Raw genomic sequence first — 17,930 nt, 5'->3', positions numbered from 1 at the left:
AGTTGGAGGAACTTATTAGAGGAACGCATGGTTTTTGTGGTTAAATATTAAAAAACTGATTACTGTAAGTTATCAATTAATTTATGTAAATTTGTTTAACTAATTTTGAAAATCAATTTCCTTTTACTTAGTAAGGTTGATTATGTACATACCTTATGACTCAACAACTTGATTCTTATTTCAATATCCTACTAAATCTCTTACATCAGATTATATGTATAAAAATACTCATAACAACAATATAAGGGGAAATAATTGGAAACAATTAATAATGCTGGTCAATACTAAAAGGGATAAATAATTTAATTTTTTTTTTTTTTTTTTTTTTTTTTTTTTTTTTTAAGGAAAGACAGAGAGAGAAGGAAGGAAGGATAGAAGGAAGGAAGAGAGGAAGAAAGGGAAACATCTTTTAAACATTTTCTTGTTTTATTGTATTTTGTTTCTCCGTTTTCGTTACATGGGCTGGGGCCGGGAATCGAACCGAGGTCCTCCGGCATAGCAGGCAAGCACTTTGCCCGCTGAGCCACCGCGGCCCGCCCAATAATTTAATTTTAAATACATAAATGTATTGTTAACACAGAAAAATTAATGGAACAAATGATAGAATTGAAAAAAGAAGTAGAAAAATTATAGCTGGAGAGTTAGTATTTCCTTCTTAGATATTGATAGAACAAATCAACAGAACAAAAGATATAGAACACTGCTGTCAACCAACATGACCATTTATACTCCACCCAACACCACCACAGAAAACATTCTTTTCAACTGCACATGGAACCTCAACATGGTAGACCATTTGCAGGGCAATAAAATGAGTTTCAGTGAGTTTAAAAGAGTTGAAATCATTTAGAGTATATTCTCTGACATCAATGAAATTAGAAATAAATAACAGAAATATATCTAGAAAATTCTCAAATAAATGGAAAATTAAAAAAAAAAAACTTCTCAGTATTCCAGGGATCAAGTAATCTGAAGAGATATTAGAAAATATTTGGAATGAAGTGATAATAAAAATGCAACATTTAAAAATTTGGCATTATAGCTAAAGTAATGCTTATTGAAAAATTTGGCTTTAAGAAATTATTTTAGAAAAGGATAAAGAATAAAATTAATTACCTGAAGTTCCATGCTAAAAAGCTAGAACAAAATGCAAAGTAACCCCCAAAAATGTGGAAGAAGGAAAATTATAAAGATAAGAGGAAAATCAATGAAATAGAAAACAGATAAACAAGTGCAAAAACCAATGCAACCAAATGCTGATTCGTTGAAAACACTGATATAATGTATTAAACCTCTTACTAGGCTGATCAAGAAAAATCAGAGTTGATAATAATAACCAATATCATTATAAAAAATTCTTCACTTTAACAACAAAAAGACAAACAACCCAATTTAAAAATGGGCAAAAGGCCTGACTAGACTTCTTTCCATAGAAGATATACAAATGGCCAAAAAGCACAGGAAAACATGCTCAACATCATTAGCCATTAGGGAAATGCAAATCAAAGCCACAACGAGATACCATTTCACTCCCACTAAAATGGCTACTATTTTAAAAATGGAAAATTACAAGTGTTAGAGAAGATACAGAAAAATAGAACACTCATTCACTAATGGTGGCAATGTCTTCCACCAGTGGAAGAAAGTTTGGTTGTTCCTCAGAAAGTTAAGTCCAGACTTACCATATGGCTTTGCAATCCCACAACTGGGTATATATCCAAAAGAACTGAAAACAGGGACTTAAACAGATATTTGCACACCAATGTTCATAGTAGCATTATTCACAACTGCCAAAAGGTGGAAGCAGCCCATCAACTGATGAATGGATAAAATTTGGAAATACATGCAGTGGAATGTTATTCCACTGTAAAAAGGAATGAAGTTTCCTCTACCCCATAATGTCGACATCCGTTTTCAACATGAAGTTAAAATGCTCATTGCCCAGATATCCTTGAAGATTGAGAGAATGATCAAATGAAAAGGAAGAGTTATAATTGAGAAGTTAGGATTTAACAAATGATTATAACTACTGACTCATTATATAGACATTTCTTTTTAGTTTCTAGTATATTAGAATAGCCAGAGGGAAATACCTGAAACTGTTGGACTGTAACCCAGTAGCCATGCTCTTTGATAATGACTGAGTAACTGTATACATTTCATCTTGTAACCATGTGATGTAAAAACCTTGGGACTGACACCCCCTTTATCCAGTGTATGGACAGATGAGTAATAGAGAAATGCAAAAAAGAAATCAAACAATAGGAGAAATTATTACAAATCCTACAACATTTAAAGATAATACGCAGATTATGAATTATTCTGCCAGTAAATTCAACACCTAAGATGAAAAGGGGAAAAAACACATGGAATGATATAAAATACAAAGCTGACAAGAAATTAAAAATCTGAAGAACTCTACATCTATTAAAGAAATTTTATTCCCATGATAAAACTTCAAACCCAGATGGACTGACAGGTGAATTCTATTACGTATGTAAGACAGAATTAATACCAATTCTATATAAACTATTTCGTTCAAAGAAACTCATCAAATTTACAGAATGAAGGTGAAAAAAATCATACGACCATCTCAATAAATCCAGAAAAATAGTTGACAGAATTCATCACCCAATAATTATTTTAAAAAGACTTCCAGTAGCTATGAAAAACAAACGGAAAACTCCTGAAATGTAATACTTTGCCTCATGGTATGAGCCACCTTCACCTTACCAGTGGTTGACTGTTAAAATGACAATAGCAAAAATGACAATTCTCACCAAATGATCAATCCTAATTATAATTGGGCCAAGCAATCAATTTAATATGTTAAGTTACAAGTTGCAATTCTAAGACTGTGAAAATGTCCAAATTAAGGTACCAATGAGAGGAAACCTCTCAAGAAAGGCTGATCATGTCCGGGGTTTCTCTGTCACATGGGAAGGCACATGGTAACATCTGCTGTTCTCTCCTGGTTTCTGGGTACAAACAGCTTTCTGAGCTATTTTTGCATCTCCAAATGTCCGTGTCTTGCTTTCAACTCTCTGCTCTAGGTCTTTTCTGAGCGCTCTCTGTTTTCTGCCTTTTATTCTCTTCCTAGGAGACTCCAGCAAAATGATGAAGACCCACCTGAATGGGAGGGGTCACATCTCCATGGAAACAACCTAACCAAAAGGTCCCACCCACTAATAGGTCTGCCCCCACAAGATTGGGTTAGAAGAACGTGGCTTTTCTGGGATACAGTTTCAAACAAGCACAGTGCCATTTGTCACACTACATGCAAATAATTATGATGGAACATACACCTAAAATATAAAGGCTAAAGATACGAAACTTCTAGCAGGAAACGTAAGAAAAATCATCCACTGCTTGACAATAGGCAAAGGTTTCTTAGGACATAGAAAGCAATTAAAAAAAACAAAATAGAGAAACTAGATTTTCAAAACTCTTGTTCAAAATAAGACATCAACATGGAAATGAATTAGCAAGCGATAAACCTGAAGACGTCATCCATACAAGATATATCTGACAAAGGCCGAACTCTACAAGCAACCAACTGATAATGGGCCAATGATTTGAATTCACAGGCACACAAAAAAGTGCTTAACATCATTAGTCATAAGGAAAATGTAAATTAAAGTCAAAATGAGATATAACCACATACCTACAAGCATGGACAAAATTTAGAAGACCAAAAGACTAAATACTGGCAATGATGTGGTGCAACCAGAACCCTCATCCATTACTAGTTGGAGGGTAAAATGATAAAACCACATCAGAAAAATTCTGGCTATTTCTTGTAAAACTAAACATGCACTTTCTTTATGACCCAGCAATTTTACTCCTAGGTATTGATGCAAAGGACAAAGAGAAAAATATGTGTACAAAAATATTTTATGAGACTATATCAGCCTTATTTGTAATGACACAAAACTGGAAACAGTCTCAATATACATCCAAATGAGAATGGGTAAATATCTGTGGTATATTTATAAAATCACGACTGTTATTTAGCAATAAAAATGAACAAACTACTCATATTTGAAACACTACCAACAAACTTCAAAATGTTATGGTGACTGACCTCATTGAACAGAGGAAGTTCTAGAAGTGAAAAAGTTAACATAACATACAGTGGGGGAAAAAGACAGAATAGTGGTTACCTCCAGGAGAACAGGAATGGGGCATGACTGGGAAAGTATGAAGTAACTTTCAGGAATGACAGTACTATTAAAACTTGTGCATTTCAATGTATGTAAATTTAACCTCAGTAGGAAAATAAAAGAAATGAACAAATTTTAAATTCTAGTTAAAGATATATAGGTTCAAATATTATATGGGAGTGGAGGGTGCTGATTACTATAAGTTACTCTGAAATGCAACAAAAAATAAGATGGATTAACAATGGATAGGGGAATAGACAATTGGATAGATAAGTGATGAAACAAGCCCTTACTTTGGTTGACAGGATAAATATAATGGAACCCACTTTTTAGAGGCACAAGAAGCCAGTTTAAGTATTTTAACCCAATATCAATAATAAAACAGCTTTGGATATGCTGGCTCACCAGGGAAGAATCTGTACCACTGTTAATACTTTACATTTATCTGGATTAACACCATAAGCAAACAATCTATATCTAAGGCTAAAGAAATGACAAATGGCTATCAAGTAGTCATAGGGTCTTATTTTATTTATCAGCCTGGAAATCTGGGTTTCACTCTTTTTCCATGTGACTATCCCGTTATAGCAGCACTACTTGTTAAATTTTGGGTGGGTAGGTGGGTAGTACAGGGCCGGGAATCGAACCCGGGTCTCTGGCATGGCAGGAGAGAATTCTACCACTGAACTACCCCTGCACCACCACTAGCATATGTTTTTTAATTAGTATGCCTTTTTAATCGTTTCTTAAAAGACTTCTACTTCTACTTTTGTTTATCTCCCTGCTGCTTGACATTTATTGTCCAGAGTCTAAAAATACTCAACAAATAACTTAAAAACAAAAACAGGATGAAAGCATGCTGAGCGACAAACTGAAAATCAGGTTTCTACAAACCAGCTCATCTTCAAGGAGAATCAACAACATGGTGAAATCTGGACAGTCCTTGTTGACTTCTCCTGTAGCTTTGGGTGACGGAGGACCAAAAGGGGATGGAGCTTGGAGTTTAAAGTTCTGGTACTCTAGGAAAGGGCTGATTGCTCTGTAGCCACAGAAGCTAGTAAGCATTAGAATCACTTTTAAGTCCTTCCATGAATGGATGATGACTTGTGTTGGAAAGTATGCTTCCAAAAGCCAACCAATCAGCAACAACTGAAAGCTGATGAAGAGATTCAAGGTCTTCAGAAAATATAGGGGGTCAGGATACAGTTAAAACTCACCAGTATCAGATTCAAACTTCATCAAAACACTGTTGGACCCTAGAGTAATCACAATGGACTCTCTTCCCACACGGCAACATTCAGTGTCTCTGTTGAGTAAGCACTTAAAGATACAAACACCATCAGCTGTAAAGGGTAAAAAAAAAAAAAAAAGGATTAGGAAAATTCATTTTGAGCACTGTAAAAACTATTCATGAATACCATTCCTACATTGCTCTCATGTTTTCAAGGATGCTTTTTTCTGTCTTCTTCTGGGACATATGTGAATAAGAGATGAATCTGCCAATGGCCAAAATACCAACTTGCTGCATGTGGGTTACAGGCAGGATTGGGCACTGACTCTGGAGTTTTGCCTTTACCTGTCACGTACAGAGCCCTTTTTTTTGCACAATTTTTATACTCCCCCAAGTCAACTTTTGTATCTCTTGATACCATCCCAGGAGAGTACAGTAATGGCCCTCTGGGCAATTCTTGAGCACCTGCTCTGTGCCAGGGATACAACAAACAAATCTCTGTTGTATTATCAATGCCATGTTCCTAGGTGAAGACAACAAGGCAGGGAGTTGAGGCACAAATATGCACAACTAATAAGTGGCAGAACTGGAATTCAAAATCTGGTATTTGAATTCAAAACCCTTGTTTTGGAGTGAACTTCTACCACAATGTGCCGAGTCAAATGCAATATAGCCAGAGCTTAGTTACAGCATGTGGGGCACTATTAAGTGGCTCAGGTACCATTAGCATCATCCATAGATGAATGGGAACTAACTCACGAATTCTCTTTTGGCAGGTCATATAGACCTTTTAAGCATTGGTCCAGCTATAGTGTAATGGAAAGAGCTGTGAACTTGGGGTTTTGCTTTCATCTTTGATATTTACTAATTGAAGAATGTCAATCATTTAACCACAGTGAGTCACAGTTTTTCATTGTGTAAAATGAAAATACTGATTCTTATTTCATAGGCTTTTTGTGAAAGCTGGATAATAGAGGTAAAATAATCTCTTAAACTCTAAAATATTGTTACAAAAATAAGGGACTATCATTATTTCTCTCATTTTAAGACAGTTATTAGGTTCCTATATTTCATGTCTTCTATTCTCCCTTACAAAGTCAAATATAATGTGTATTGACTTAAAAACACTATTACAAGTAAAATTCTACTGCTATACATAAGCAAATACAAATTCATGCACCCATATTCAACACACACATGCAGTTAAAATGACCAAATATTTTCAAATATTTCCATCCATTACTTCAAATGAATAAGTACGTCCTGATGGAAACATTCATAAATATTTTTCACAAAATGTCTTGGCTAGTTAAATAGTGCAGATGTTTTCAAAATATTTTCTTGGTGCAAACAAGTTTACAGGTTTAATTACTACAGCCCAGTTTGTGTCTCCAAGGCATTAGTCCGTCCTTACAGGGAGGTAATCATGAATGCAGATACAGAAGAAAGGATTTGAGGGGCTCTTTAAAACATATTTTCCCTTGAAATCACAAGAATTTTTTTTCCAAGAAATTAGGATTTTAGCATTTTACCAATTGATGTTCTCATGGTTTAGAAGTAGTACCAAGATAGAACAATGAAGGGAGAAGTATTATAGGCTTCTACATTTTCTTGCACATATATAACTGTTACAGTCTGTGAGCTCTTTGCAGCAGGGTAAATTTTACTGTATTTTTGGAGTCAATATATTGCATCTCTGAAATGCACAGTGTCTGAAGCTTAATAAATATTTGTTGAACCAATGAAGGCATTTCTCTATGTGTTGATTGCATATTATCTCACAATACATACAATTTCACCTTTCGTCTAGTCTAGACGAAAGGTGAAATTCAGAAATTTTGCTTTGCTGTTTGCTTGTTTTTTTGTGTGTGTGATTTCATTAGGGTGCAAATAAGTTGCTGTTTTTACTATTTTTATAAATGATGAAATTGCCTGCCCATTCATCTCTTTTGCTTCACTTTCTCCCTACTCTGTTTAAAATGGGTGGAGAAGGTTTTTTAAAATAGGATATTAATTTCATAAAGTACTGGTTACCACTCAAAATTTTAAAATCTGCTTATGGGAAAAATTTTAATGACAAAATTGACAAGTAGCTAGGAAAATATTTGAAACACACATAAAGTCTCAGTATCCCTAATATTACAGTAATGAGTTCTAAAAACTAAGAAGAAATAAAGCATCCCTATTGAAAGATAGTAGAACGTATTTGTAGGCAATTGGCAATGAGAAAAATGTCGATGGTAGAAAAAAATGTATCTAAGTAATAATTAAAGCAATGTGTAAAAAAACAAAACAATATACTTATCTCACATTGCCAAAATTTTTTAAAAATGTATTGACAATAGCAAATGTTGGACAGGATATGAAAAAACTGTAAATGACCAATATTGGGCTATAAACTTGTCTATTTCCGGAATGTATTCTGCCTTTATGGATCAGAATTTAAAAATCTGTATTTTGCAGGATATTCTATTTGCAGTAATTCTTCATTCTAGGAAGCACTTATCAACTGTAGATGAATGTATATTCAAGGACACTGATCCTAGAGTTGCTTACTACAACCAAAAAATGCAAAGTAATAGGTGAAAAAATATCGAACTATTAAATTTTACCACCAGGGAAACCCCTGATAATGTGCTAAAAATTAGGGACACCCAAATCAATAGGCCAAGCCCTTGATCTTGAGGCTTGCTTTTGTGAAGCTTATGTATGTAGTGGAGAATCTTATCATACCTATAGGTATGCCTAAGAGTTACTTCTGGAGGACCTCTTTTGTTGCTCAGATGTGGCCTCACTCTTTATAAGCCCAAATCTGCAAGTGAAATCTCTGTCCTCCTGCCTATATGGGACATGACATCCAGGGGTGAAAGTGTCCCTGGCAGTGTGGGAGATGACCCCCAAGGATGATTCTGGCCCTGGCACCATGGGATTAACAATGCCATACTGATAAGAAGGGGGAAAAGAAGTGTAACAAATAAGGTATCAGTGGCTTTGAGAGTTCAAACAGAGTCAAGAGGCTACTCTGGAGGTTGTTCTTACACAAACTTCAATTAGACATTGCTACCTACCATAATTTGCCAAACCCCAACCAAAACCATTCCAGCCAGTCCTCAAGAACACCCAAAATATAAGATTCTACAAAGGTTCCATGTACTAGGGTAACTTTCCAGAAATCTACAACCTCCAAATGGGTCCCTGGGCCAGATAAGTCCTGAAATCTAGAGGACCCAGCCTCTCCAGAACATCAGCTAGCTCCATCTCCCTATCTCTTATTACTGACAGCCCCTTCCAACATGAAAAAGTTAGAATGGGCATAGCCCCAATACCCCTAAAGAGTGGGAGAAAGATCAAAGGTGATGGTGGAGTTATACAGAGAAGGTAGTTTAACAAACAAATATGATTGCTGAATCATTATATTGATATTCCTTTTAGTCTCCACTATCTTAGGGCAGCTAAAAGTAAAAACATAAAATTATGGAAATATAACCCATACCAAACTCTGGAATCTACAACTAATTGTTGCACTATGCTTTGAAATTTATTGCTTTTTTGCATATATGTCATTTTTCACAAAAAAAGAAAGAAAAGTGATGATAAAATATATAACGTATCTATTTCTTCTAGCCTCTAATGTTCTGGAGCAGCTAGAATCAAAAATCTGAGATGATGATATGGTAGACTATGACAAACTCTGGGATCTGTCCTCTAACTACTTGTAGAAAAGTGCTTTGAAAACTATTGCTTTTTTCCTTCTTTGCTTTGTATAGATGCTGTATTATACAATAAAAAAAGTTTAAAAAATGCAAAGCAATATGCATTTTTTAAAACTTTTTTTATTGTATAATATAACACATATTCAAAGTGAAGGTTGCTAAAGTAAAATATGGTCCCTCCATGTTCGGGTTGCAGAACAGCATGTATACTATAACCCTAGCAATTTAATGTTATGTTTACCTTCATAAAAAGCTATTTAAAAAGATATTCACCAGAATGTCATCAGTGATTTTTTTTTGACTAGAGAGATTTTGGGCAATTTTTATTTTCCCCTTTATAGTATGCCGACTTGCCTGGGTTTCTGTGAGACTACTTATTTTTATAATATTTTATAATATGAGAAAACAACAAAGCTATTTTCATTTGATAAAAAGCAATTAAATGAAGGAAGGTGGGGCAAGATGGCGGGGCAGGGAGGTGTGGAATTTAGTTTGTCATCTATAACAGTTAGGAAATAGTCAGGAACTGTCTAGAACAACTGTTTGGGGACATCCGTGACAGAACACACATCATACACCATATGGAATGTTAGAAGGACCAAGATCATACTACAAAATTGCGAGTAAAGCCCCCAAAAGCTGGAGGCTGGCACCTCTCCCACTGGCATGGCAGGCTCCGTCAGAAACACTTCCCCACGGGAAAAGAAGAGGTTTGTGCTGGGAGCAAGGGAGGGCAACCCACACAAGCTCCAACTGTGGTTTTAATGAACCAATGTGGAATGATGAATGCAAGTTTCAAGCACAAATAAACCAAGAGCAAGCAAGAAATTGTGAGGTTTCCCCCGACAGACAGGAGGTGGTGCTGATGGGGAAAAAAAAAGAAAGAAAAAACAAGACTTTTGGAGTCAGCCCAGCTGAGAATACTGGAAGAGAACTATAGCCCAAGGTACATACAGCCAAGGTATCAACTCTGGCTCTTGACAGGTGTACCTTGGGTGCAGATACTGGCTCTGAGAAGGGATCTCTCTCTCTCTCTCTCTCTCTATATATATATATATATATATATATCTCAAGGACTTATCTTCCCCAGGAAAAGGGGTGGAGTGAGGTCCAGCTCAAGTGGTAGCCCTCAATCACAGAAATCTGGCCCCAGGGGCTAAAACTTAAGCCCACCTTCTACCTCAGCCTCCGACTCAACTATGCTCCTGGCAGTTACAGGGTCTGCTTAGAATTAAAGGCACCACACCACTTTATGCCTCTCTTACCACCCAGTGGGAAGAATAGGAAAAGCACAGAGTCTAGGAGCTTCACAAGAATCTCTAACAAGCTACTGGGTCTCATCCCCAGAGAAACTTGATACTGATTACACCCTTCTCCTGAGATCTGGGCCTGTCTTGTCTGGGAAAATCTGACTAGGGTCAATGATATTTGGGGAGATCATCCTGAAAAATTTTTTAAAGGTTCCATTTTAGATAGAGCAAGAATGAGAAAAACAAGAGCTGAAATATTCTAAACAGTTAAATAGAAGATATGATAGAGGTCTAAAATAAACTGAACTGAATGCCAAGAAATAGAGAACAAAGCTAATCAACAAGAAAGCCCTAGGTAAAAGAGTGAAAACGGTCTCCAGGACAAACTAATCAAGGAGATCAGAAACAGACACCAACAAAAAATTATGAGTCATACCAGGAAAAATAATATTAACAACACTGACCCAGTTAAAGGAACAAACTAACACTTGAAAATGAGATACAGGAGTTGAAACAACTAATTAATATTAAATCAAGTCAAAAATCAAATCAATGAGTTAAGGAAATATATGGCAAAAGAGACAAAGGACATAAAGAAGAAATTGGGTGACCATAAAGAAAAATTTGAAAGATTGAAAAAATAAATGACAGAACTTATGTGAATGAAAGGCACAACAGAAGAGATAAAAAATACCATGGAAACTTATACAAAATACAATAGAAAACAGCAGAAGACAGGATTAGTGAACTAGAGAAAAGGGCATCTGAAATCCTATACACAAAAAAAGAACAGATAGAGAAAAGAATGGAAAAATAGGAGCAGGTTCTCAGAGAATTAAATGCCAACATGAAGTGAACAAAATATAGGCATTATGGGTGTTCCAGCAGGAAAAGAGAAGGGAAAAGGGGCAGAAAGAATAATGGAAGAAATAATCACTGAAAATTTCCCATCTCTTATGAAAGACATAAAATTACAGATCCAAGAAATGCAGCATACCCCAAACAGAATAGATCCACATAGACCTACTTCAAGATACATACTAACCAGATTGTCAAATGTCAAACACAAAGAGAGAATTCTGAAAGCAGCAAGAGAAAATCTATCCATCACATACAAGGGAAGCTCAATAAGATTATGTGTGGATTTCTCAACAGAAACCATGGAGGCAAGAAGGCAGCAGTATGATATTAAGATTCTGAAAGAGAAAAACTGCTAATCAAGAATTCTATATCCAGAAAAACTGTCCTTCAAAAATGAGGGAGGGCAGACCACGGTGGCTCAGCAGGCAAGAATGCTCACCTGCTATGCCAGAGGACCTGGGTTCGATTCTCAGTGCCTGCCCATGTTAAAAAAAAAATGAGGGAGAGTTAAAAATATTTTCAGAAAACAGTCACCAAGAGAGTTTGTGACTAAGAGAACGGCTCTATAAGGAATACAAAAGAGAACACTCAGGCAGATAAGAAATAGAGGAGAGAGAGAGAGAGATCTGTGTGGAAAGGAAGACTATCAGTAAGTATACAAAAGGAAAAAATACATACGACATATAAAATCAAAAAACAAAATGGTACAAGACAGTACTGCTTTTATTTTCCTTCAGGGCCCAGACCTTTTCAAGTATTTTGTACTGTCCAATCTGGAAAAAACGTCTGTTTTTTTTTTTTTTTCTTTTTCTGTCAGCCCTGCCCCCACTCTACCAGGCAAAAAACCAGCAACCTCAGCTCCTACTGAGCTGAGCTGGGGTCTATTTTTAGTAGTCAGAATTGGTTAATTAATTCCACAATTGGAACTTAGTTGAGCTCAGCTCCTTGCTGTTAGTAAAGCTCTTGCCTTTCCCCTCTGGGAACCAGGCTGTTGGGGAGGGGCACCAGCCTCCATGGCTTGGGAGACTCACAGTTCTGGGGAGGCTTGCAGCTGGTCTAGCTTGTCCAGACTGGTGTATGCTGTGTGTCCGGTCACAGATGTGGTCCCAGCAGTTGTTCTGTACTGTTCATGGCTATTTACTAGCTGCTCTGGAGGATGAACTAAATTCCAGACCTTGCTAAACTGCCATCTTGGACCTGTCTCCCCGAAAGTACTACCTTTATGGCAATAACATTAAGTGTTAATAGATTAAACTCCCTAATCGTGCTGATCTGAATCTGTGCTGGACCCCAGAAAAGCCATGCCCTGTAATCCTCATTCAATATTGTTGGGTAGGAGCATTTTGATTGTTTCCATGAAGATGTGACCCACCCAATTGTGGGTGGTAACTTTTGATTAGATGTCTAGTGGGTGGTATGTCTCCACCCACTGAAGGTGGAGTTGCTTACTGGAATCCATTAAAAGAGGAAACATTTTGGAGAGAGTCCCTTTTTGTAGAGCCAGGAGAGAAAGCTAGCAGATGACACCATGTTCACCACGTGCCCTTCCAGCTGAAAGAGAAGCCCTGACTGTTCGCCATGTGCCTTCTTACTTGAGACAGAAACCCTGAACTTCATTGGCCTTCTTGAACCAAGGTATCTTTCCCTGGATGGATGCCTTAGATTGGACATTTCTATAGACTTTTTTTAATTGGGATATTTTCTCAGCCTTAGAACTGTAAACTAGCAATTCATTAAATTCCCCTTTTTAAAAGCCATTCCATTTCTGGTATATTGCATTCCGGCAGCTAGCAAACTAGAACACTAATCAAAACACACAGTCTGGCAGAATGGATTAAAAAACAGGGCCCAACTCTATACTGTCTATAAGAGACTCATTGCAGACTCAAGGACAAAAACATTCAAAGTTAAAAGGTTGTAAAAAGATGTTTCACACAAATAGCACCCAGAAAAGAGCAAGGGTAGTTATACTAGTACCAGACAAATTAGACTTCAAATGTAAAACAATTAAGAGACAAAGAAGGACACTATGTATTAATAAATAGGAACAATTAATCAAGAAGACATAATAATCATAAATATTTATGCACTGAGCAAGAGTGCCCAGAATACATGAGACACACACTGACAACACTGAAAGGAGAAGTAGACATCTCTACTTTAATACACCACTCTCATCAATGGATAGAACACCTAGACAGAGGATCAATAAAGAGACAGATTTTTAATAATATGACAAATGAATGAGACTTAACAGACATTTATAGAACACTGCAGCCTACAACAGTAGTATACACATTTTTCTCAAGTCCTCATGGATCATTCTCCAGGATAAACCACATGTTGGGCCAAAAAACAAGACTCAATACATTTAAAAAGATTGAAATTATACAAAACGCTTCCTTGGATCATAATCTGATGAAGTTTAAAGTCAATAACAGGCAGAACACAGGAAAATTCACAAATATATGGAGGCTAAACAACACACTCTTAAACAACCAGTGGGTCAAGAAATTACAAGAGAAATCAGCAAATATCTTGAGGCAAATGAAAATGAAAACACAACATATCAAAACTTGTTGGTTGCAGCAAAGGCAGTACTGAAAGGGAAATTTACTGTGCTAAATGCCTGTAGTAAAAATGAAGAAAGTAAAAATCATGGCATTAACCGCTCACCCGGAGGAACTCAACAACAGCAAACTAATGCCAAAGTGAACAGAATGGAAGAAATAAAGAAGATAAGAGCATAAGTAAATGAAATTGAGAACATTAAAACAATAGAAAGAATCAACAAAACCAGAAGTTGGTTCTTTGAGAAAATCAATAAAACTATGGACCCTTAGTTAGGCTGACAAAAAAAAAAAAAAGTGAAAGAAAGGATGCAAATAAATAAAATCAGAAACGAGAGATATAACATAGCAACTGATCCCACAGAAATAAAGGAGATAATGAGAGGATAGTATGAGCAACTATATGCTAATAAACTAGACAATGTAGACAAAATGGAGAAATTCCTAGAAAAGCATGAACAAGCAACATCGACTCAAGAAGAAATAGACAATCTCAACAAACCAATTACAAGTAAAGAGATTGAGTCAGTCATCAAGAAGCTCCCCAAACAGAAAAGTCCAGGACCAGATGACTTCACATGTGAATTCTACCAAGCATTCAAGAAAGAATTAATACAAATCCTGCTCAAACTCTTCAAAGGAACTGAAGAAGAGACAAAGCTACAGAACTCATTCTATGAAGCCAGCATCACACTACTACCAAAGCCAGAGAAAGATATAACAAGAAAAGAAAATTAGAGACTAATCTCTCTAATAAACACAGATGCAAAAATCCTCAACAAAATACTAGCAAATTGAATCCAGCAGCACATTAAAAGAATTATACACCATTATCAAGTAGGATTTATTCCAGGTATGCAAGGCTGGTTCAACACAAGAATTTCAGTTAATGTAATACACCAAATCAATAAATCAAAACAGAAAAACGACATGATCATCTTGATTGAGCAGAAAAGGCATTTGACAAAATTAAAACATCTTTTTTTAATTAAAATAACTCAAGGGATAAGAATAGAAGGGAACTTCCTCAACATGATAAAGGGAATACATGAAACACCCATAGTTAATCATACTCGATGGGGAAAGACTGAAATCTTTCCTTCTAAGATCAGAAACAAGACAAGGATGCCCACTGTCACACTGTTATTCAACATTGTGCTGGAAGTTCTAGCTCGGGAAATTAGACAAGGAAATAAGTTATGCATCCAAATTGGAAAGGAAGAAGTAAAACTTTCACCATTTGCAGATGACATGATACTATATATAGAAAAAATCTATAGCAAAGCTACTAGAGCTAATAAATGAGTACAGTAACATGGTAAAGTGCAAGATCAACACCAAAAAAAATCACTAGAGTTTCTATGCACTAGTAATGAGCAATACGAGAAGGAAATAAAGAAAAAAATTCCATTTACAATAGCAACCAAAAGAATAAAATATTTAGGAATAAATTTAACCAAGGCCACAAAAACCTATACACAGAAAAGTACAAGAAATTGCTAAAAGAAATCAAAGAAGACCTAAATAAATGGAAGGACATATTGTGTTTATGGATTTGAAGACTAAATATAGTTAAGATGTCAATTCTACCCAAATTGATTTATAGATTCAATGCAATACCAATTAAAATCCCAACAACTTACTTTGCAGAAATAGAAAAAACAATAACCAAATTTATTTGGAAGGGCAGGGTACGATGAATAGCTAAAAATATCTTGAGAAAGAAAAATGAAGTAGGAGATCCCACACTACCTGCCTTTAAAGCATATTACAAAGTTGCAGTGGTCAAAACAGCATGGTGCTGACATAAAGATAGATATACTGACCAATGGAATCATACTGAATGTTCAGAAATAGGCTCTCTCATCAACAGACAACTGATCTTTGACCAGGCAGACAAGCTCACTCTACAGGGACAGAGCAGCCTCTTCATTAAATGGTGTTTGGAAACTGGACAGCCCTATACAAAAGAGTGAAAGAGGACCATATTTCACATCTTATACAAAAATTAACTCAAATTGTTCAAAGACTTAAACATTAGAGTTAAGACTATAAAACTTTTAGAAGAAAATATAGGTAAATATCTTATAGATCTTGTGATAGTACATGGTTTTCTAGACCTTAGCCAAAAGTACAAGCAATAAAAAAAGGAAATAGAGGGGACGCAAGGGTAATTCAGTGGTAGAATTCTCACCTGCTATGCACGAGACCCAGGTCAATTCCTGGCCCATGTACTTACTCCTCAAAAAACAAAGCAAAACAAACAAACAAACAAAAAACCAAACCAAACCCAAAATTCAATAGATGATGCTACAATAAGGGGATATTCAAATGGAAAAAGAACAAAATCTGACCCCCACCATACAGCATACAAAGAAAAAAAAAGAAATAGATAAATGGGAGCTCCTCAGAATTAAACACTTTTATGCATCAAATAATTTTGTCAGGAAAGTAAAAAGGCATTACTTTGGGTAACACATTGGGTGTTCTTTTTTTACTTGTATTCTAACTTTTTTTTTTGGAGTAATGAAAATGTTCAAAAATTGATTGTGATAAATGTAAAGCTATATGATGATACTGTGAACCACTGACTACAAACTTTCAATTATTGTATTGTATGTAAATATATCTCAATAAAATTGCATAAAAAAACACATTACCATTACTAATTTCACCACATTCTCATTTTCTGTAGGTATTATCATTCTTTTAAAGGTTTTCACATTTAATAGTATAAAATGTTACTCCATTCACTCAAACATATTTATTGAGGTGTTACTGCATCCAATATCACCATTATTTTAAATGATAAATATATATCATGATAAATGATAACAATAAATTTTTAAGTTATTCACGGAAATGAATATTTTCCCTTGTTTCTTTGTTTGTTAACATTGCAACTTTTGTATCAATTCCCCTTCCTGTCTTTTGACCATATTGGTGCAACAAACATTCTAAATAAATTCTCTTAACAAATGGATTATTATTAAAGAACAACTAGTTCACGGGGGAGTGCATTATCAACTGCGAAGTGCGTCTTTTTTAATTCAAAGAATTTTCATTAGAAAACTGACAGAATATGATTTTTTGAAAACCACTGAGAGACATATAAATTAAGGTGAAGAAATACAACTTTGGTGGAGAGCATGGATGGCACAGAGATAATTTCCAATGTATGATGTACTAATGCAGAGGGCATCTATCGTTCTATTAAGTTATTAGTGCTGCTTCTACTATTACTAACTATAGTCACAGAACAACTGATCTTCTTATAAATATCTCAGCCATTTTTTCAGTGACCCAGCTAGGCTGACTTGTTCTCTGAATCTACTATCGTTCTGCTTTTGAACTGTGCTCTCATCAGTGACACATTCTGCTACTTCTTCAAAGAACAAGGCCTGAGGTGCTGGTAGCATCAAAGGAACAGAATTTAGAAGCTTTAGGAAATTCAGAGCCCTGTCATTTCCTCCTTAATGAAAAGTTTCTTGTTCTCCCAGGGGTCTCTCAAAAAAATGATGGTGGATCCAGACATCTAACTCTACCTTTCTCTTCTGCCTCATGTGACAAAACTTCCAGGGAACACCAAAAACAAAAAAATAGATCTACCCAGTTTACACATGCAGACAAGGAAACACGGAAGATGCCATTGGTTAAGGTCAAGAGATTATCCTTGCCTTTCTTAACCAATACTTTCCTTTTCCACATGCACCCGCCCCTTCCTTGCAGCTGATACAAATACAAATGGTGACTGATTTCCAGTCACCACAGGAAAGCTATAACCTTAGCTGACCAAGAACATTACAATTCAGGCCCCACACAGAAGGTTCTGAAATATTTTTATATATAAATTCAGAGACAGAACAGAACTCATGACCTGTTAATATGGCTCCTATACCAGCCCTAAGCTAACTGACTCTTTTAGTTTTTCCTAGCTAGAAATAGGAAGTTGTCTACCTAAGGAGGTGTGTTTCCTAGAGATGGGTAAGAAAAAAAAATGGTTCCATAGGTAGCACCTATATGGATGTAGTAAAGCATATAGGCAGCTGTGCAGTTGATATATTTTTTAACATACTTAACTAGAGAAAATGATTGTAAAGGAAAAGATTATGGAACTCCAAGAAATCTAATACTAAAATTAG

The 17,930-nt window shown here is 35.7% G+C and overlaps 1 protein-coding gene across 9 annotated transcripts in view; it reads right to left on the bottom strand.

The window, feature by feature from the left end:
• Nucleotides 1–17,930, bottom strand: part of LOC143673590 (histone-arginine methyltransferase CARM1-like) — a 306,223-nt gene that overhangs the window by 171,802 nt on the left and 116,491 nt on the right. For all 9 annotated transcript variants that reach the window (XR_013170471.1, XM_077148304.1, XM_077148302.1 and 6 more), the window contains one exon: nucleotides 5,381–5,506. Coding sequence is in view for 8 of the 9 variants with exons in the window: in XM_077148299.1 (XP_077004414.1) it covers nucleotides 5,381–5,506 (126 nt within the window). In the remaining variant the exon portion in view is untranslated. The remainder of the gene's footprint in view (nucleotides 1–5,380; nucleotides 5,507–17,930) is intronic.

This window comes from Tamandua tetradactyla, chromosome 2 (assembly GCF_023851605.1).
Source record: "Tamandua tetradactyla isolate mTamTet1 chromosome 2, mTamTet1.pri, whole genome shotgun sequence".
NCBI lineage: Eukaryota > Metazoa > Chordata > Mammalia > Pilosa > Myrmecophagidae > Tamandua > Tamandua tetradactyla.
Note: the sequence above shows the minus strand (reverse complement) of the source record. Positions and strands in the feature narration are given on the sequence as shown.